Here is a 23,181-nt window from a genome sequence, read left to right on the forward strand (position 1 = left end):
TCCAGAGAATAGCAAGGAGAGATAAGAAAGCCTTCCTAAGTGATAAATGCAAAGATATAGAGGAAAACAACAGAATGGGAATACTAGAGATCTCTTCAAGAAAATTAGAGATACCAAGGGAACATTTCATGCAAAGATGGGCACAATAAAGGACAGAAACGGTATGGACCTAACAGAAGCAGAAGATATTAAGAAGAGGTGGCAAGAATGCACAAAAGAACTATTCAAAAAAGACCTTAATGACCCAGATAACCACAATAGTGTGATCACTCATCTAGAGCCAGACATCCTAGAGTGTGAAGTCAAGTGGGCCTTAGGAAGTATCACAACACAGAAAGCTAGTAGAGGTGATGGAATTCCAGATGAGCTATTTCAAATCCTAAAAGATGATGCTGTGAAAGTGCTGTACTCAATATGCCAGCAAATTTGGAAAACTCAGCAATGGCCACAGTTTTCCAAGGTGGTAAAGGTCAGTTTTCATTCTGATTCCAAAGAAAGGCAATGCCAAAGAATCTTCAAACTACTGCACAATTGCACTCATCTCACACACTAGCAAAGTAATGCTCAAAATTCTCCAAGTTAGCTTCAACAGTACATGAACCAAGAACTTCCAGATGTTCAAGCTAGATTTAAAAAAGGCAGAGGAACCAGAGATCAAATTGCCAACATCCACTGGATCATAGAAAAAGCAAGAGAATTCCAGAAAAAATCTACTTCTGCTTCATTGACTACACCAAAGCTTTTGACTGTGTGGATCACAACAAACTGGAAAATTCTTAAAGGGATAGGACTACCAGACCACTTTACCTGCCTCCTGAGAAACCTGTATGCAGGTCAAGGAGCACCAGTTAGAACCAGACATGGAACAACAGACTGGTTCCAAATTAGGAAAGGAGTACATCAAGGCTATATATTTTCACCTTGCTTATTTAACTTATATGCAGAGTACATCATGCGAAATGCCAGACTGGATGAAGCACAAGCTGTAATGAAGATTGCTAGGAGAAATATCAATAACCTCAAATACACAGATAAGCGAAGAGGAATTAAAGAGCTGCTTGATAAAAGTGAAAGATGAGAGTGAAAAAGCTGGCTTAAAACTCAGCATTCAAAAAGCTAAGATCATGGCATCTGGTCCCATCATTTCACGGCAAATAGATGGGGAAACAATGGAAACAGTGACGGACTTTGTTTTAGGGGGGCTCCAAGATCACTGCAGATGGTGACTACAACCATGAAATGAAAAGATGATTGCTTCTTGGAAGAAAAGCTATGACCAACCTAGATAGCATATTGCTAAGTCGCTTCAGTCGCGTCCGACTCTGCGTGACCCCATAGATGGCAGCCCACCAGGCTCTCCTGTCCCTGGGATTCTCCAGGCAAGAACACTGGAGTGGGTTGCCATTTCCTTCTCCAGTACATAAAGTGAAAAGTGAAAGTGAAGTCGCTCAGTCGTGTCCGACTCTGTGCGACCCCATGGACTGTAGCCCACCAGGCTCCTCCATCCATGGGATTTTCCAGGCAAAAGTACTGGAGTGGGGTGCCATTGCCTTTTCCAGATAGCATATTAAAAGCACAGATATTACTGACAAAGATCCATATAGTCAAAGTTATGATTTTTCCAGTAGTCATGTATGGATGTGAGAGTTGGAGCATAAAGAAAGCTGAGTGCCAAAGAACTGATACTTTTGACTGTGGTGTTGGAAAAGACTCTTGAGAGTCCCTTGGACTGTGAGGAGATCAAACCAGTCAATCCTTAAGGAAAACAGTCCTGATATTCACTGGAAGGACTGATGCGGAAACTGAAGCTCCAATATTTTGGCCTCCTGACACAAAGAACTGACTCATTAGAAAAGACCCTGATGCTGGGAAAGACTGAAGGTAGGAGGAGAAGAGGATGACAGAGGATGAGATGGTTGGATGGCATCACGGACTCGATGGACATGAGTTCGAGCAAGCTCCAAGTGTTGGTGATGGACAGGGAAGCCTGGTGTGAGGCGGTCCATGGGGTCATAAACAGTCAGACATGACTGAGTGACTGAAACGACTGACTGATGAACGTTGGGGTGTATATGTCTTTTCAAATTAGTCCTCATCTTCTCTGCATATATGCCTAGGATTGGGACTTCTGGATCATATGCTAACTCTTTAGCTTTTTTAGCTTTTGAGGAGTCTCCATATTGTTCTCCATAAAGTCTCAACTAATTTACATTCCCACCAGCAACTTAGGAGTGTTTCCTTTTCTCCACACCCTCTCCAGCATTTAGTGTCTGCAGACATTTTGATGATGGCCATTCTGATTGGTGTGAGGTGATCCCTTATTGGAGCATTTTCATTTCTCTGATAATCAGCAATTCGGTTCTTAATCTGGTTAATAAGATGGTCTTGAAACGAGTCTTAAAAAGTGCCTACATGGTTTGATTTAGAACTCTAGAAGCTGTCTTGAAAAGAGCCTTGGGATAATCTTAATATCCTAAACCACTGCTAAATGGATATAGAATAAGTGTTGGCAAATTCCAGGGTGTATGTTATATACTATAAACAGTGTAAGGGAAACTTCAATTCTCAGTCATGCCATTCTTATTGTTCACTTTTTTTTTTTTTAGCAAAGAAAAACTAAGGAAAAATAGTTTCCCAGGAAGTTTTCTCTTTAAAACTTTTCAGACATATTACAAAAACAAAAACTAAATGAGACAACTGCCTCATAATTTGCCATATTGGTTCAGTTTAGTTTAGTCCTGCTTCTCTTCCCACCTCTGACAGTTCATTCTAGGATTAGACTTAGGAAAATACACGTAGGGGGGTAGATTCACCTTCTCATTGCTGCTAAGTCACTTTAGTCATGTCCGACTCTGTGCAACCCCAAGGACGGCAGCCCACCAAGCTCCCCCGTCCCTGGGGTTCTCCAGGCAAGAACACTGGAGTGGGTTGCCATTTCCTTCTCCAATGCATGAAAGTGAAAAGTGAAAGTGACGTCGCTCAGTCGTGTCAGACTCTTAGCGACCCCATGGACTGCAGCCCACCAGGCTCCTCCGTCCATGGAATTTTCCAGGCAAGAGTACTGGAGTGGGGTGCCATTGCCTTCTCCGCAACTTCTCATTGGTGACCCACCAAAGTGCCAGCTGTTTCTGTATGTAAAGTTTTATAAAAAGGAATTCAAATTATTCTTCAGTAAAAGTAAGGAATTCAGATAGTTCCAAATCTGGAAAAGACTCCCTTAAACATTGAGTTCTTCCTGGAAGCTGTTCTGATTGGTGTGAGGTGATCCCTCATTGGAGCACTGATTTTCATTTCTCTGATATTCAGCAATTCGGTTCTTAATCTGGTTAATAATATGGTCTTGAAATGAGTCTTAAAAAGTGCCCACATGGTTCGATTTAGAACTCTAGAAGCTGTTTTGAAAAGAGCTTTGGGATAATCTTAATATCCTAAACCATTGCTAAATGGATAGAATAAGTGTTGGCAAATTCCAGGGTGTATGTTATATACTATAAACAGTGTAAGGGAAACTTTAATTCTCAGTCATGCCATTCTTATTGTTCACTTTTTTCGTTTGACATTAACGCATTATGAGATTACTCTGTGTGGTACTGGGTCTTGCTGCTAGTTTCCCTTTGATGTTACAGAACTACTATTACCCAAGTACGGCCACATTGGCATGTGTAGCGTTAAAGACAACAGAACGCTTCACTGGTTCAAATATTGCTTGACTATATATAGGCTTCTATCTGGACTTGCTCTTCTGCATGGATCATCTATTGTCCTATCCCCGTATCAACATCACACTTTCTTAATTACTGTAACTTCATGTTTTATATCAAGAAAACGTCCTCCATCTTTGTTGTTCTTCTTTAGAAAGAAATATCCACTTGCATTTTCACATAGTTTTTATGATATGCTTATCAATTTTCAAATACAAAAAACTTCCTGAGATTTTGGTTGAAATTGCGCTAAACCTATACGTCAATCTGAGTAGAAATAACATATTTACAATGTTGAGTTTTTCCAATCCAAAAATATCTCTTCACTCATTTAGGGTCTTCTTTATTTTTTCTCAAACATGTTTTATAAATTTTTACATAGAGTTCTTAAATAATTCTTATTAGACTTATATCTATAGACTTGAATTTTTATGCCTTTGTAAATGATGTATATTTTAATTACTTTTTTCTAATTGACCATTACTGATATATTACATTTTTTGGATATTGATTATACATCTAGTAATCCTATTAAATTTACTTATTGAGTCTGATAGTTTACCTGTGATTCTTCTGGATTTTCTCCATTCACAGTAAAGTCAATGGTAATTTCTTCTTTAAACTGATTTGAAGAATTGATCTGTAATACTCTAACTCACAGGTAGAAAAAAAATTTCAGTTAGAGAAATTATATATAACATATATGTTAGTTAGTATATCTTCTGTAAATCTTTAGAAGTTAGATTAAAACTACTTGCTTTATATTAGAACTTTTGGATTATTGCCCTCAGCATGGAAGAATACAAGGACACCCAGTACACAAAGAACATGTTTATTTTCTCAGGAGCTCAGGAAATACATATTCTGTATGCACTGCTCCCCTTCTCCCACCCCACACCCCCAGTAGACACAGCAAGAGAAAAGAATGCTGGCTTTGGCCAATCTGTGTTTCCATGTCGATTCCTTTCTCTTCAAGCATGAAAGAAAACAAAAGACTAATTGAAATGACATCTTTTATTTGCTCCTCTGAACATTGTATTCTTCTCATGATATCAACATGATGCTATCTCATGTAACTTTTATAGAAGTCTTTTTCTTCCTACTTTCTTATCTTTTTTTTTTTTTCCAAATCGCCTCCTTCTCAGGGTTACCAAGAAGTTACCAGTGTCCCAGCTAACTCCTTCTTGATAATGGAACTTGCCCTGCTTACAGAGAAGTAGGTCTGAGGTTGGAAGCAGGTCTGCTTTGGCTGTATCTGAAGGCAATGAAGACTCATCCACCCACCGCTGGAACCGGGCAACTAACACAAAATAAAGCACCGGAGCCTTTGGTTCTGTCTTCAGCAATATTTATTGGAAACAGCAACGCTTCCCGTGGGAAGACTTTATACATTAAGCAGTAAGATTTGCCTTTCACTCCACATGATCCACAACCGCAAGTGGCGCATCCGAAGCAGCACATTGAGCCTCTGGAAGAATCTGTACAGCTAGATAAATAGAACTCTGGATACCCAACAAGACTTTAACGACTGATACAAAAACAACAACAACAACAACTCATAAGCGTACGCATAGCACTGTACACACAAAATGAAGAGGAGATAGAAGGGACAGAAATAAATGTCGTTACTGAACTGCGAAAGAGTCTTGCATATGCAGCCACACATCTTAAACTGCTAAGCACAAAAATCGTCTTTATTTGGTCCTCATTGAGGGCAGAATATGCACAAACGATGTTCAAAGAACACAAGGTGAAAGTGGAATGGGAAGATAGTTACTGTTTCTTGGTCTATGAACTAGTGGAGAAATGGTTTCGAGTGCTCTTCTTGTGTTTCTGTACCAAATGGATTCATGAAACATGTAATTCACAAACAGAACTGAAGTGAAGACATCTGTTCCCCCTTCCGTGTACCTTCAGAAATGCCCTGTATACATATCTGGTTTCTGTACAGCAAGAAAGGAAAGCTTGGCGACCAGGTCCTTTCCAATTCCTCATAGTAGAGAACCTCTTCAGCTCCTCCCACAACATGATGACTGTCTTTCTTAGAGATAAATGGGAATCACCCTCTGGCTTTAACAGCAGGGAGGGAAGAAAACCAGCTGAGCCTCAGAAACAGGCAGAAGCAGGGGAACAAAGGAGACTTTTCAGAGAAGGCTTTGAACCCACACTCAACACTTTCTATGAGAGCGTCCAGGAATTCACTCATTCAGACAAGAAGATAATTTGCTGGTGAGGGAGGCTTTCTTGGACAGTTCTGTGACTCACATGTTTGGGAGGGGATGATGTGAAAACAAGAACTTTCTCTTCTACTTAAATGGAGAACCTGAGACCTTGAGATGGCCCGCCGGTGATAGACAATATCTTCAGTAGGATGGTGGATATGTGATGTGGCTCATGGTCAAATTCTCAGAGGCCACAGCCTCCTGAGAACTGTGTAAACAGCAGTTCTGTGACTACTGGCTGGTCTCAAATGGTGTTGTAAAAGCACATGCCATGCCCACCAGGCTAAGAAGATATCATCCATCACCATGACTCTTGTGGGATCACACAAGTCAACCAAACGTGCTCAGTGGGGCTTGACGACTTGGACCACTGCAGCCTGCACTTGGGATGTATTGTAAGCAGCATTACCAAAGCAGTGGTTAAACCTAACTATCTGGGTCAAGAAGAGGTGAGGCAGCCAGCGTTAACATCCTAGTGGGGCAGAGCAACCAGAATCTCCACATAATTGATGGGGAAGAAGCCTGACTGGCCATGGAGCATCCCCTCATACCAGTTCTCATCAATCTGGTTAGTGAGTGTGATGATATCACCCTCTTTAAAACCCAACTCCCCTTCATTTTCAGGTTCAAAGTCGTACAGAGCTCGGCAGCAGGGCTGATCCATTGGGGCACCTGGGAGTGAGAGCAGGAGAGAAGAACACAGAGAGACAAGGGGAATTTAACACACGTGACTACTGCCTGCGGCACCTGCCTGCCTAGCTGCCCTCCTCGGCTCCTCCCTCTCCTCTTCCTGCTGAAGCTTCCTCTTGGCACTGGTCCCCAGTGTCTGCTGCATGGCACCTTGCTCTCTACCAGTCTTCAGAAGTTCTCTCACGTTTCTGGGAGTTGCTGAATTCCTGTTTCCTTTTCCAGTATTAAAAATTGGTCACATCTATTCTTTTGGTACATACAACACAGTTCATCGAGGCTGGCCTTCCTAACAATGTGCAGAGACGGAAGACGCAATGACTTAAGGAGTCTTAGCGAGATTTGGACTTCCCAAGGGGCACTTAGTGGTAAAGAACCCACCTGCCAATGCAGGAGACGTAAGAGACAAGGGTTCGATCTTTGGGTCAGAAAGGTCCCCTGGAGGAGGGCATGGCAACCCACTCCAGTATTTTTGCCTGGGAAATCCCATGAACAGAGGAGCCTAGTGAGCTACAGTCCATAGGGTTGCAAAGAGTCAGACACAACTGAAGTGACTTAGCACAGCACAGCATAGGAAATTTAGGCTCATAATGGAGCATGGCCAAAATTCTTTCCACACTAGCACTTTAAGATCTCTGCCTGCCTGTATGAAATAGTACAGTTCATTACATGGACAGTGTTTTGCAGCATCAGAATAACAGTGCAGTTCACACTTTTTTAAAATAAAGACCTCAGTCTCTGGAAGTTGCTGTAATATAGTGAAAAACAAGACAATATAAAACATTGTGTTCAAGTTCTTACTCTCTGTGACCTTGCATAAGGTACTTCAGTCTCAGTTGCTTTGTCTAAACCTGGAATGAACAGTTAGAACTTATTCCATGGTATTACTGTGGCTATTAAATGAGATTATATAAAAGTGATATAATTATACCTGTGCATTAATATACCGCATATATGACTATGATATGTGCCCATCAGAGCTATGGCATAGAAAAATAATATATTTACCTTGATTTAAATAATGATGGATGGGCCCTTATCTTAAAAGAGATCTATGTTAAATCAGTAAGCATACTGACAGAGTAGGCATACACATATACTAATAGACTCAGACAGGTGCGTGCAGATCCATGCCACTTAGATGGCTTTGAAGGGGAACAATAACATTTATTTATTTTTATTTAGAGAAAGCAAGTTAATGAGTCTCCGAGAGAAACGTGGAATATGTGATTGGTTTCTGAGCACCAGAGAACAGGTTACCTTTAACTTACATGACTAGTCTTTGCAACCAGCTAACTTCTAAAAACCACTGCTGTTATCCACACATGGAGTGCTCTGAGCACCAGCTCAGCACAAGGGGCAGAGCACTCCCACCATCATCACACACCTCACTTCTTTCCTTTGTAGTCTCCTGAGGACACCTATGTTTCCTCCCATCGAACATTGAGCACTGGGGATGCAAGAAACATGGAAGAAAGCTGCATATCCTTACAGTCCACATCTAGTATCAGACAGTTCCTCTTCTTCAACCAAGCAGATTACTAAGGCTGAATATATCGCAAGCACAGGCTTTTACCCGATCTGCGTATAGTGGGTGGACAGCAGTGGTATCGGCTAAAAGGATACATTACTAGGTATACACCAATATCCTTGATAGAAAATGAGTTTTCACTTTTATTGTACCAACCTGTTACCACAGCACAGTGAACTGGCTGGAGGGTAGGGAGAGGAGGGAAGTCGAGCAGCTATTGAGACTCAGAATATATTCACCTGCAAATATATTTGCCCATGTGTTTCTTTGACTCCAGAAATCCAGTTTCCTAGAGCTGCTGTCTGTGGGTTACAAGTGAGTGTATGTGGGCACATACTGTCCAGGGGCATTCACCTTTATGCAGGCAAGATTCATACAAGCAGAAAAACAGGCGGAAAAAAACCCCATGACATCTCTACAATGAAACTGACATATTAAGGTGATTTTAAGACCACAAAGTCAGGTCAAAATCAAATGTGCTTGCTGCAGCAGGTAAGTGTGGGCTGATGGTGGACAGTGAGAGAATAAGGGACTTACAAAGAAAGTTTAACAGAGGGGAGAGAGTAAAGGAGAGGAAGGGAGAGTCAATGAGACAAGAAGGAACTCCAATAAGTTTCTATCTGATAACACCATTCTGTAAGAAATCTATTATGGTGTATTCCTCACATAGCCAGACTGGACCACTCCTATAATTTCTGGAAGCATGTCAACTGGGGGTGCCCAAGGCCTGTGGAATGGGTTCTGCAACTATCAGCTCCTTACCTGCAGGTTTGGGGGTGCCTGTGTGGGAAAGGCCCCCATTGGGCTGAGTGCTGTCCCCAGCTGAAAACTCCAGGCTCATTCGAGGTTTAGGCTGATACTCCCTTCTTGGCTGGGATGAAGCTTGTCTTATTCTGCATTAAAAAGAAAAAGGGGATGCAGCCAATTAAGACACAAAAAGAAAAGCCATAAAATCCATAAAATACTTAGGTTACCCACCAATCCACCATTGCGGAATATGACAAAGGATCCTTAGTTTTCTTTTCTGTGTCTTTCTCCATGTTTTATGCCACAGTCACACCCTCTATGGTTATACCCTCACTGTCTTCATTCTGCCTCTCACTTGCTCCCTCATTTACTCAGAGCTCACTTTGCAAGGATGCACTGTGTTAAGTGCCAGGAACACAAAGACCAATCAGTCACAGGCCTTACCCTCAAGCTTATGGTCTGGTGGGAAGACAGAACATAAACAACCGATTACTGTAAACTGTAGTAAACACTATTATGGAGATCTGTGTAAAATGTTATAGGAACACAGAGGTAGAGCTGGGGGTGAGGAGTCTACCTGTCCATGGAGAAGTCAGAGAGGGTTTGAGGAGAAAGTAAAAGATGGTTAGCAGTCATTTCTAGATGAACAGCTGTTCCCAGAAGACAGTTATTCCCTACTGAGCTTGAGAATGTGTGGAGGGAGGAGAGGAGGAAATACAGGATACCCTGGGTACAGCACAGAGGAAGGAGAAAGAATCCAAGGGAGACGGGAGGCAGTGGGAAAGGCACAGGCAGCAAATGTATTCTGCACACCCCGGAGTGTTTTCCACAGCGCCAGATGCTCACTAAGAAAAGTGCATGGCCAATCCGCAAGTGTCGGGGGCGTCTAGTGTACGGCATTTGTGGAATGACAGCTCTGAACACAGTTCAGAAGGAAGAAAGAAAAGTGGCCTTCCTGCTCAGCAGATGTCACAAAGATGCATCACGCTTCTTTAGTACAACGAAATGCATGGCTTTCAACCCTCCTAGAGGCTTCAGAGCATGACACATGTTTCCACAAGGGTTCACTGTCCAGACACTGAGGAGAGGAAGAGGCTGGCCACATGGCAACAGGTTGAGGAAGTTTCTCATAACTCAGCCCTATACCTGCAGGAGGCCTTGTGCGTTGATAGCCGTATCATCAGCTCTGAGAGCCTAATCTGGCCATAAGCTGAGAATAAAATCTCTTGAGGCAATCCTTTGATGTGCACACATTCAGCTCAAATAAAATAACACATATTACACAGCACAGGGCCACCACACACAGCTGTGCAGGCTGTGCCTCACAGCTCTAATAATTACACCATCCCAGCCAGGATACGGGGCCCATCTGAGCAGGCTGAACAGGCATAAGTTATCAGCTCCCTCTGATGGACCTCCTCACCACTTAGAGAAACACAAAGTGTGAGACGACACAAGCTTTCCAATAGGTCATGCTTACATGGGAGCTCCTGCAGCACTGCTGCATGACCCTGAGCCCAGGTTTGCTGGTCTGTTAGGTGAGGTTAACAATACTTGGTTTACAGGGCTGTTACATGACTAATGATGATGTGTCTTCAGTACCCATAGCGTAGCTGGATGGCAAACCACATCCATTATCATCAGTAGCCTCCTGGGGGTCCCATCTGTGGCAGACAAAGTGTTACCTACGTATTGATTGCTCATAAAACACATGATGATTGTCGGTTAGTCACTAAGTTGTGTCCAATTCTTTTGTGACCCCATGGACTGTAGCTCACCAGGCTCTTCTATCCATAGGGTTTCCCAGGCAAGAATACTGGAGCGGGTTGCCATTTCCTTTTCCAGGGGATCTTCCTGACCCAGAGATCGAACCTACGTCTCCTGCATTGGCAGGTAAATTCTTCACCACTGAGCCACCAGGGAAGCCCAGACACAATATTAGGAAGGGACGAAGGAAAGAGAAGGAAACGAAGGAAAACAGAGCCCAAGACAATATAAAATCTAAACAAATGATTCACGAGTTGCTTATGTAGGATCAGTAGGAATCCTGAAGAAAGTTTTTCTTCTAATGTATTCTAATATTTCCACTTCTCTATACACCATTTTATAGCAAGGCAATGGAAATGGGAAATGCAGGGAACTGTACAATACCTTTCCTCCAGTCTGACAGTGACCTGCTGCAGGATCTGGACTGCCTGCTTATGGTACTCCAGCTGGGCTTGGACGAGCGCAGACAGCTGGCTCACCTGCTCGATCTGCAGATCAACAGGCGAATCACATCTTAGTTATCAGGTGACAGTCCTGAATCATCTGCTACTGCCCAGTCCAAACGACGCAGCTACCCCTGACACACAGCCCAGCGCTTGGCAGTGCCCATGACTGTGCAGGGAACCAGGCTAACTGATAGCTTTGCAGGTAACAAATTGATTAAAGATAAGAAAGCATCCCTGTGCTTGGAAACTCTAGTTCTAGGAGAAGAAACGTTAGTCAGAATCCTCCCAGAGATCACAAAGCTCTCATCAAACAGTCTCATGCTTAGCGACAACCTTCTGATTAGGATTTGGCTTCTTTGATTGACTTTCTATAGGACAAGAGATGCATTGACAAGAACATTCTTTGCTGTCTATACTTCTCATGCTAAGTCAATATCAGTGCTGTTAATAAAAATGTAAATATTGATTTCTCATATGAGGCACTATGGGAGGCAGTGTGGTTTGACAGAAAATCTTTTGTTCTCTCTGACCCTCATCTGCAATGTAAAAGGGTTGGGTTAAGTGACACCTTGGGCTCACGCCACCTCTAATATTCTGAGCATCCTTGGTTACTCTTCATGTTGTGTCTTGGGTTGTGATCCAGTTGAATAGCGGCCTCTGAGTGAATACAGGCAATGCTACCCCATGAGTTTTGGAGTGGGGCTGGGTCCTTGGTGAAGAGAAGGGATGCTGTGACTCAGGTCACCCTCTCCCTCACGGTGTTCCTCCTCAGTAGGTAGATGGACACATTGTTTTACATAATCACAAACTAGCAATGTTCCTGGAGAGTCTGGAAGTCTGGATATGGTCAACATGCCTCCCCTGTCACCAATCAAGGCGGGTGGTAAATACCTAAAGGCTCTGTAAATATCTTGGCAGAAGCTGGTGAGCAACCGATGGGGCTAGAGGTGAAGATGAGCAAGGACAGAAAATCTGGTTAACAGGTCTTATGACATAAGTGGTTAGAAAGCAAATTTTAAAGCCATGCAAAATAATTCAGCATTCTGGAAATGTGAAGGCAACTTTTAAACTATCTCACCTATATCCCAAATGTAGTATCTATGTGACAATCTTCAACCTTAATTGTAATTACCTTTGGAAAGAAAAGGTGAACTTTTACCTCAAAATATAGACCATCTTAACCACACATGAAGCTGGCACAGAAGAATCAATGCTTTTGAACTGTGGTGTTGGAGAAGACTCTTGAGAGTCCCTTGGACTGCAAGGAGATCCAACAAGTCCATCCTAAAGGAAATCAGTCCTGAATATTTGTTGGAAGGACTGATGCTGAAGCTGAATCTCCAATGCTTTGGCCACCTGATGTGAAGAACTGACTCACTGGAATGAGACCCTGATGCTGGGAAAGACTGAAGGCAGAGGGGGAAGGGGATGACAGAGGATGAGATGGTTGGATGGCATCACTGACTCAGTGGACATGACTTTGAGCAAGCTCCAGGAGATGGTGATGGACGGGGAAGCCTGGTGTGCTGCAGTCCATGGGGTCGCAAAGAGTTTGACATAACTGAGTGACTGAACTGAATTGAATGTATATTGGACACATACTTACTGACTACAATGACTGATTTTCTTATTTAATCTGAAGTCAATTTGCCTTACATTTCACATTTCAACAGAGTATTTGCTTAAACTATTGGACGTATATAGGTCATCAGAATGTGAAAGTCACTCAGTTGTGTCTGACTCTTTGTGATGCCATAGACTGTAGCCTGCCAGACTCCTCTGTCATGGAATTCTCCAGGCAAGAATACTGGAGTGGGTAGCCATTCCCTTCTCCAGGAGATCTTCCCAACCCAGGGACTGAACCCAGGTCTCCAGCATTGCAGGCAGATTCTTTACCATCTGAGCCACCAGGGAAGCCCATGTCAACTGAAACATTCTTTATCTCCCTAGTATTTATAGTAGTTTAAGATTATTAGCAGACATAAATCTAGTTACACCGAACTTTTTGTTGTGCTGTCGTGCGTGTGTGTGTGTGTGTGTGTGTGGGTGTGGGTGTGGGTGTGGGTGTGTGCGTGTGTGCTCACTTGTGTCTGATTCTTTGCTACCCCATGGACTGCAGCCTGCCAGCTCCTCTGTCCATTGAATTTTTCTACGTAAGATCACTGGAATGTGTTGCTGAATCTGCCGCAGGGCCTCTTCCTGACCCAGGGACTGAACCCGAGTCTTGTGTTTTCTGCACTGGCAGGTGGATTCTTTATCACTAGTACCATCCGGGAAGCTCACAGCAAACTACAGGAATATAGAAACAGCTTTACAATTTCTCAGTCTACTTTATCATTTTAAATTATTTTAAAAAATAACTATCTACTGAAGCTTTCACCACATAGCACTATCAGTCACTCACATTTTAAATTACATAACCCTTTAACACATTCATCCTGTTCCTCAAAGGTGAAGTTAAATTAAAAACCACAGGAGAGTCACTCACATCCATCTCTAAGAGATTGAACATGCTTGACTCAGCAATCTCCTTAGACTCATCAAATTTCTCCAGAGCTTGACGTAACTCTTCATCAGGAATCTTGCCTTGTCGTTTCTTCTTGTAATCAAAGTCCAGGCGTCGCCCCTCCAACTTCTTCAGATGATGCTGAAAAAAATCAAGGGCAGAAATGTGCTTTGAAGGGACCTATGGAAAAGGACTACTTACAGCTCACTTCCCTACCATGCCTATTGGCTTCCAAAATAAGACAGGCTAAATTCTAAAACCTCACCTCACCAGAGAAATAAAGAAACACACATCAATGGGGGCAAATGCTTCTAAAGACTAAGACATTTATGTTTGGGAAACACCTTTAAAAATAATTAATAGCAAGGAAGAAATTGTGGAAAATACTGATGCCCTTTATTGTCTGCCCCTGCTGGGTCAAAGCTAAGGTGGACTATATGCCTCTCCACCCTATGACTAGGGGTGGAAGCTAGGAAGGTTTAGAAAGCACAGGCATATGGGGCTCACAAGTCTCCATCTTCAAGGAAATGGTATCTCGTGGGAAGGCAGAGGAAAAATGGTTTCCTTGAAATGAAGTGAGAAAGAAAAGTATTCTTCCTTTTTCATATCATAAAACATCTGTGCTGGAAGGGATTTATTTTTGAGGTAATCCAGTCTATTAGAATCACCTTAAGATGTTTACTAAAACTACAGATTCTTGATCACCTGAATTAGAATATCCAGGGCTGGGGCCTAGGCAACTTGGTTGCAGCACTTACCCTAACAGACTGATGCAGCTTTAGGAGAATCATGGATTAATTTAAGTCTCCCATCTGACAGATGGTGACACTGAGTCCTAAGACCTAACTTGAAAGAGGCCTTCGTCAGGACCTAACCCCCAACACTGCACAGCAATTCCCCTTTGCGTCACCCCTGATGCACACAGTCCAGGAGTGGGACTGCCCAGCCTTGCCCCAATGCCTCCAGCAACCAATCAGGAAAGCAGTTTCGCAAAGCCACAAAGTATTCTTTTCCTACGAGCTGCAGTGTCCCCCTATTAATGGGTGGGGAAAATGTGCTAGATTTCTCTTGACCCTGGGTGTTCAGGGAATGAGAGGGAAGGAAATGAAAACGAAGTTGGGAGTGGGGAAGGAAGGAGAAGGAGGGAGAAAGAATATCCTTGACCTTCCTGCCACCGCACACCCTGCCTCCAGCCCATGCCCTGATCCAAACTAAGTGCTTATTCCTTTGGAAGGAATATCCTTTTAAAATGTCTGAACCTGCAGTCAGCTGCAAAACAGAGCACTGGAATCAGAGGGACACGTTAGGTTTAGAGTGAGTCTGCCACCTAGCAACAGCGTGGCAGGGTTGAAGATTTAAGCTAGAGATTGCAGAGACTTCATTTATCTGAAAATCAAATTTCAGACAAGTTAAACAGATATCTGTTGAAAGAATGGATGAGCAAACATTACATACCTAGTTAGAGGTTAAAGCCAGTTGAACATTATTTATCTGGAAAAACTAAACTGTTCTACATGTTTTAGAAAGGAGAGTTGGGTATTCTTCCTCAAGTCTAACAACCATTATGAAAACATAAGTTTATAAAGTAAAAGAAGAACTGTGTATACAAGCTAAGAACTGGTACAGCTGCTATTTTAGAGGCTGAAATCATCCCAGAAAACAGAGAATAATTAATAAAACTGTTTAGCCAGGGGAAGAATATCCTTCTGGAGAAAAATGCTTGAAAAACTTGAAAACCAAACATGAAGAAATTAAATGTAATACTCGTGAGTGGCACAGTCATAATAGTGGGGGCAAAAAGTACTACATTTATCATTTATCTTGATATTTCATGCTGGATTTTTTACAGTTCACATGCTCAGTGTTGACAGCGTGCATGGTAAGCTTTAAAAAATGTTTCCTAAAGGAACAGGGGACCTGCATCTGTTCAATTCCAACATCCGGTTCCCAAACAGCTAGTAGCAGGTACCTGAATTTCCCTCAGATCTTTGTCATGAAGATTCTGAAGGGGGTCAATGAAGTTCTGCTTCACTTCCATGTCCAAGGAGTCCTTGACCTCCGAGAGTTCCCTCATGGCCTCCCCCACCTCACCAAGCGCTGGGCCTGCAAGGTAATAAGGAAGCCCTTGAACATTAAAGAACAAAGATGAAATGCACTTGCAATAAAAGGGCCCATCACAGACCAAACCCAGGAACAGCTGCCTGTCTTCTGAAGACAGCCAAGACAAGAGACGGTATATAATGCCCTCCGGAGATCAGTGCATTTTCCATCTGAGGCAGTTCATGAAACATCACTGAGTACAACAGACTCAATGCCCCTGGGGATGGGGGCCGGCATTCCTTACTATAGAGAATATAAAAGTTTGCTTTTCCTTTGAAAAGGAATTGGAAGCTCCCTACCCTCCTTTGGAGGAGCCTCTTGATGAAACTGAAAGAGGAGAGCGAAAAAGTTGACTTAAAGCTCAACATTCAGAAATCGAAGATCATGGCATCTGGTCCCATCACTTCATGGGAAATAGATGGGGAAACAGTGGAAACAGTGGCTGACTTTACTTTTGGGGCTCCAAAATCACTGCAGATGGTGATTGCAGCCATGAAATTAAAAGACGCTTACTCCTTGGAAGGAAAGTTGTGACCAACCTAGACAGCATATTCAAATGCAGAGACATTACTTTGCCAACAAAGGTCCGTCTAGTCAAGGCTATGGTTTCTCCAGTAGTCATGTATGGTTGTGAGAACTGAACTGTGAAGAAAGCTGAGTGCTGAAGAATTGATGCTTCTGAACTGTGGTGCTGGAGAACTCTTGGGAGTCCCTTGGACTGCAAGTCCATTCTAAAGGAGATCAATCCTGGGTGTTCATTGAAAGGATTGATGCTAAAGCTGAAACTCCAGTACTTTGGCCACCTCATGCGAAGAGTTGACTCATTGGAGAAGACCCTGATGCTGGGAGGGATTGGGGGCAGGAGGAGAAGGGGATGACAGAGGATGAGATGGCTGGATGGCATCACTGACTCGATGGACATGAGTTTGAGTAAACTCCGGGAATTGGTGATGGACAGGGAGGCCTGGCGTGCTGCGATTCATGGGGTCGCAGAGTTGGACACGACTGAGCAACTGAACTGAACTGAACTGATGCTAGGAAAGATTGAGGGCAGGAGGAGAAGGGGACAGCAGAGGATGAGATGGGTGGATGTGATGGACAGGGAGGCCTGGCATGCCACGGTTCATGGGGTTGCAAAGAGTCGGACACGATTGAGCGACTGAACTGAACCCTCCTTTGTAAGTACTTGGGCATGTGTGCTAAGTCACTTCAGTCGTGTCTGACTCTTTGTGACCCTATGGACTGCAGCCTGCCAGACTCCTCTATCCATGGGATTCTCCAGGCAAGAATACTGGAGTGGGTTGCCATGCCCTCCGCCAGGGGATCTTCCTGACCCAGGGATTGAGCTCATGTCGTATGTCTCCTGCATTGCTAAGTGGGTTCTTTACCACTAGCACCACCTGGGAAGCCCTCCATGAGTACTTGCACGTGTGTATGCTAAGTCGCTTCAGTTGTGTCCAACTCTTTGTGACCCCATGAACTGTAGCCTGCCAGGCTCCTATGTCCTTGGGATTCTCCTGGCAAGAATACTGGAGTGGGTTGCCATGCCCTCCTCAGGGGATCTTCTCAACCCAGGGATCAAACCCATGTCTCTTACATCTCTTGCACTGGCAGATGGTTCTTCACCACCAGCGCCTTCTTTATTTTCATCTATTGATTTATTTTTGGCCACACTGCGTGCAGTGTGAGATCTTAGTTCCCTGATCAGGGATCAAACCCATGACCCCTGCAGTGGAAGCACTGATTCTTAACCACTGGACGGCCAGGGAAGTTCCCAGTACTCGCTCTCCCCTGGAGGAGATCTGTTTAAGGTCAATGTATTCAGCAAAAACTTGGAAGGGAGAGCAGGGCTCAATTAGGAAGGACAGTTATTTGCTGTGACCTCACATTGTGAAGGAGTGAAAACAGAAGGTGGTTAGTATGGCAGCTGTGGGTCCAAGGAGAGCGAGGTAAAGGAATTCACCAGGGGTGTCACATTAGGTACCCTACACTGATGAGCAGAAGCTAAGAAAAAGCTTGTGAAGTGGGGTGTTGACCCATTGCTGAGTGTGACAGTTCCCTCTGCCCCAACGCTCAGTCACTGCCAGACACACACAGTGGTAAATATCCAGGCATCTGGCTGTGTCTGCCAGCTATGGTAATGATGGGATCTTATGAGGAAGAAAGAAAGTGAATAAAATTTCTAAGACAAATTACACTAAAAAATGACAAAGCAACTTTGAAAACAAATAAGGGGCCCATGTGTACAAGACCCAAAACAGAATCAAAGTATGAAATGGTCTTCATTATTTCTCGCAGGGTTTTTTTTCAGTGGCACTAAGATCCCCAGGACAAATGATAACTGAAAATGTGAGGAAGCACATGTTACCAAAGTTGCAGTCATCTCCGAGCTCTCTTCCAAACTTGAGCATGGCCTCTGCCAGCAGCGCCTCTGCCTGGGGGTAACCTGGCCCTTTCTCCTGGCCACGGATTTTTGACATGGTGTTGATCATGCTGAGTTTGGCTCTGGAAGCTGCAGGCAAAGAAATAAGAGACTTCGAAAGTAGGCAGTGTGATGTAGGGAAAACAGGGCTCGGTAGAGAATCAGGCCTTGAGCAGACTCTAAACCAGTTTAGCTACTGAAAATTGTACCTTCACCAACGTCTTTATCTATACGTGCAAGCTGGTCCACAGATAAAACACAACCATGCCCTTTTCATCACTAAACTCTCCCTTTCTTTCAGAATCTCATGAGGAAATTAGCAGGAAAGGCAAAGCTCTCCAGGCGAAGGTTCCATCTTTGTGTCCTCCTGCCCATCTTCCCATCTCTTCTCCTCACTGCTGTGGCCATGCAGTTCTTCTGCGGACCTGGGAAAGCACTTAAAAACCATGGGGTTATGTGGCCTCTAAGTTCTAGGATTCTGCTTTTATATTTCAATTCTAGGAGCCTATGGACTGAAGTAGGAAATTCATTGTTAATTCTTGCAACGTGGGCCTTCTGCCATGTTTCACTTAGACCACGTATAAAATAGAACTATTTACAAAATCACTTCTTTACTAAGATTCTGACAGTAAACAGACCCATGAAGAACAGAAATATTGTGTTCATTAAAAAGATTTAATTATTTCCCTTGAACATAACTGCTTCGGAAAATTAGTTTTGTGCCACAAAGACAGCATTTCAATTTCTTTTTTGCTTTTATTTTTATAGGCAAAGTGCCTAGAAGGTAAATCCAGTTTTCATGGAAGAAACAGCTTAATAGGACACTGTTAGACCCAATGATTAACTTGATGCTATGGTTTCTCAGGTTCATGATCAGAGTTGGGACTGTATATTAATGTAGGATCCCATCTGCATGGCAACCCCTTACAGAATCCCAGCTAATGCATACACTTCCAGTATTTAGTGGCTGACATTTCATCTTGAACATTAGGTTCAAATAGGGTTTTATTTAAACGTTGGGCTTCAAAGGTTGAATCTGGAGACAAGGAGAATTATTATGAGAGGATCCTCTTCTAAGCCTGTCCCAGGGATATTATAATGAACAAGACACCTATGGTCTCTACCTTAACAAAGCTTACAAGGTAGCATCTATTTTAAAAGCAATTAGAGTGAAGTGTATATACTAAGTGTCATGCAGGGAGATTATAGCAAGTCACAAAAATAGAGCAATACCGTAGTCTGTATGGGTGGGCCCTGCAAAGAAGATTTTGGGAGAGAAGCATCTTTAAACTTTGAGTCACATAATGATTAGCAGTTAGTCCTGCTAATAGCAATATACAAAGCCTGGTGTTACCTGGAAAAATATAAGAATATAAAATTCACATTTTCTTTACTTCTCATAGAAAAGTATATCATACATAGTTTTAAAAACTGAAAATGTCATAAGACAACACATTTTTGGGGGGAATAATATCATTAGAGTTTATATTCAAAGATTTTTCTACAATAAGCCATATTTGAAATCCAGGAAAGACAGAGTCCCTGACAACGTACTCACACCATAGGGAGGCATCAGATACGTAACAGTGGCAGCAAATATGCTGGATGCACCACACACAAGGTATCAGTGGAACACAGGGAAGGAATAACAGCAGCACAGATGAAACTGAACTAAGCAGACGCCAGACAGTAAGAGGGAGCGAATGAATGGAAGGAAAGAAGACAAATGGAGATCAAACAGAGCAATGAAGCCACACGTGGTGGTTAATCCTTCCAAATCCTGTTTTGACCATTTTACACTCTAAAGATTTATTCCTTTTAGGAAAGCTGGTTACTAATTTGTGCTTATATCTTGGTTCTGCTGAGAGCTGTCTTCTGGTAAGTAATTACCTGAAGTAATTGTAATAGTTAAATATACTGTGGCTGATTTCCAGATTCATCATTTTGAATGTTGTTCAGTTGTGAAGAACTTTATTCTTCCACTATGTACTTAAGAACATCTTAAATATGTTCTACATTTTCATGTGAAGGGGGAACAAAAACCATGTTCTGTTAGTTTATCTATTTCTTCAAATGAAAATATTTACCTAGTGATCCATATATTTGGAGAAATGGGCTTTTAAATTTATTCACAACTGTTAAGTATTTTTAAGACTCTTGGATTAGTAAGCCTCTGTGTTCTTGAAAAACACCATCAGATCTCTAAATTAACTTTATTTTTTTGCTTCACAAATTTGCACGTCATCCTTGCACAAGGGCCATGCTGATCTTTTCTGTGTTGTTCAAATTTTAGTACATATGCTACCAAAGCGAGCACTAAATTAACCATTTTTAAGTGTTAACATAAGTGTTTTTAAATGATTTTTAAAAGCAGTACTTTAAGAAACAGAGAGGAAGCCTGGAAATTACAAATTGAAGACACTAGAATTCCTATAATCTCAGCCTAGACAGCATCACCAAGTTGGATGTGCTCCTAGGCACCTTTCTCTTTTCTTCTGCTGCTGCTGCTGCTGAGTCACTTCAGTCATGTCCAACTCTGTGCGACCCCATAGACGGCGGCCCACCAGGCTCCCCCGTCCCTGGGATTCTCCAGGCAAGAACACTGGAGTGGGTTGCCATTTCCTTCTCCAATGCATGAAAGTGAAAGTAAAAGTGAAGTCGCTCAGTTGTGTCCGACTCCTAGAGACCCCATGGACTGAAGCCCACCAGGCTCCTCCGTCCATGGGATTTTCCAGGCAAGAGTGCTGGAGTGGGGTGCCATCGCCTTCTCCGTCTCTTGTCTTCTAGAGGGACCTAACTCCTCTTCTTCAGATTATCTTTATGTCTGCCATACCTTTAGTTTTTCTTTCAAATCGTTACCATCTCTGTAACTAGGCCCCCATCTTTACTCTCCCACCTTCACTATTCTAGTTCAAGCTGCCCCCACTAAGTTTATTGCAGAAACAGCTTCTTAATAGCAACTTCTCCCCTGACCCATGAGAGCAGGATAGTGGTATGTTGCTCTGCAATCTTCTAGATAGGATTAGAATGAAGCTGTACATGCAGCAGATGTATAACCCTGACTGCTGAAGGAAAGAATAAATGCATAAACAGACTACCTTGGAAATTCATAGATGATCATGGCAGTGGTTTTCATAAGCAGATGCTGCTCACCACAAATAGAGAAAGCCTGTGCACAGAAATTAAGACCCAGTATAGCCAGAAAGAACTAACTATGCTTATTTTTAAAAGCTTTAAAAAATGTTTTATATTTTAATAATATGAGCATATATTACTTCCATTATGAAGAACTAAATTTAACATATTTCCCATTTCCTTTTCCAGCAGGAGACCTAATTTAGTTGTGCAACTGGATAAACAATACTCACAGTATCTTTATAGTCCAGGCACTGCTCTAACCTCATGAGTCTTTCCACTAAAAAGTTCTACTGAAAACTATATTCAGTGGAGCAAAGAGAATTGGCTAGGAAGAGAGAAGTTCATGAGGATTAACAGGTGAAATGCCATCAAGAAAAAACCCTCAGAGGCAAGGTCTCAGTGAGTCCATAGGTAGGTGATTTCTGGAAGAAAAGGCATCGGGCGAACTGAAACAGCAGGAAGTGACATCAGGGTGATCAGAAAGGCCGATGCATCCCCCAGAGGGCGTCCACTGCTTTGCCTTCTGCTAAGAAAGGGGGTGGGGAGGGCAGTTTCTTTTTTGTTCTCAAAAATCCAGATTATCTTTTCAGGAAGGGAAACAGGGGCAGCCAAAGCTCGATCAAATCAGCTCATAACTCTAAAGCATCATCTGCAGCATGCCTTGAGGCACTTTTTAATTCTGGGCACAGCCAAAGGGAAGTCAAAGCTCTGCTGAGAGTAAAACAGAAGCTCTCGTCACGCTGCCAGATGGACTTATTCTCCTCTGACCTAAAAGTGGTGTCCCTGTGAGTCACTGCTCAGTCTCTCCTGAGTAACTAGCATGGTAACTAACTGGAATGTGGAAAACCCAGAACTTCTGCTAAATCTAAATTTTTAAAAGTTCACTTATTAATTCAAATGAACAGGAAAAAAAAACCATTAGATCTTGTCTCTCATGAAAAGCAGCATACTACATTAAAATACACATTAATTTTGGCTCATTCAAACAAAGGAAAAAAATCCAGGCTTCAAATCTTGCTAGATATGTATCCCCGAACATCAATTCTTTCTGAAAGCAGTTATCAGGATTCAGTGATAAACAGCCACAAGAGCAACTAGCACATGCACACTCCACAGGCACTGGAGACAGGCAAAGGCACCCCGTTCTACCTTCCATGTCCTTTCCTAGGTGTGAGTGTGTGTGTGTGTGTGTGTGTGTGTGTGTGTGTGTGTGTAGTGTCCCACCAACAACCTGGTTGTAGGGGAAACTATATTTCCCAGAGCCCCTTCCCTGTATGTTTCCAAGCTAGAGCTGCTCCAGAGTGAGGCTGTACGAGATCTGGGAGGCAACAGTGAAGCAGCAGCCATGCATGCGAGCCTCGGATGAACCCCGGTTCCAGTGTGTCCTCGAGGTCATACTCTGTGCCTCAGTTCAGTCCAGTCACTCAGTCGTGTCCGACTCTTTGTGACCCCATGAATCGCAGCACGCCAGGCCTCCCCGTCCATCACCAACTCCCGGAGTTCACTCAGATTCATGTCCATCGAGTCAGTGATGCCATCCAGCCATCTCATCCTGGGTCGTCCCCTTCTCCTCCTGCCCCCAATCCCTCCCAGGATCAGGGTCTTTTCCAATGAATCAACTCTTCGTGTGAGGTGGCCAAAGTATTGGAGTTTCAGCTTTAGCATCATTCCTTCCAAAGAAATCCCAGGGCTGATCTCCTTCAGAATGGACTTGTTGGATCTCCTTGCAGTCCAAGGGACTCTCAAGAGTCTTCTCCAACACCACAGTTCAAAAGCATCAATTCTTCGGTACTCAGCCCTCTTCACAGTCCAACTCTCACATCCATACATGACCACAGGAAAACTATAGCCTTGACTAGACAGACCTTAGTCGGCAACGTAATGTCTCTGCTTTTGAATATGCTACCTAGGTTG

General features: G+C 43.0%; 1 protein-coding gene across 1 annotated transcript in view; it reads right to left on the minus strand.

The window, feature by feature from the left end:
* SH3GL2 (SH3 domain containing GRB2 like 2, endophilin A1) overlaps nt 5,033-23,181 on the minus strand; it is a 225,627-nt gene continuing 207,478 nt past the window's right edge. The window contains exons 4-9 of the mRNA XM_018051923.1: nt 18,076-18,219; nt 15,577-15,710; nt 13,590-13,748; nt 11,040-11,143; nt 8,904-9,034; nt 5,033-6,595 (exon numbers count right to left, since the gene is read on the minus strand). Coding sequence (XP_017907412.1) covers nt 6,396-6,595; nt 8,904-9,034; nt 11,040-11,143; nt 13,590-13,748; nt 15,577-15,710; nt 18,076-18,219 — 872 coding nt within the window. The 3' untranslated portion in view covers nt 5,033-6,395. The remainder of the gene's footprint in view (nt 6,596-8,903; nt 9,035-11,039; nt 11,144-13,589; nt 13,749-15,576; nt 15,711-18,075; nt 18,220-23,181) is intronic.

Source organism: Capra hircus, chromosome 8, assembly GCF_001704415.2.
Source record: "Capra hircus breed San Clemente chromosome 8, ASM170441v1, whole genome shotgun sequence".
NCBI lineage: Eukaryota > Metazoa > Chordata > Mammalia > Artiodactyla > Bovidae > Capra > Capra hircus.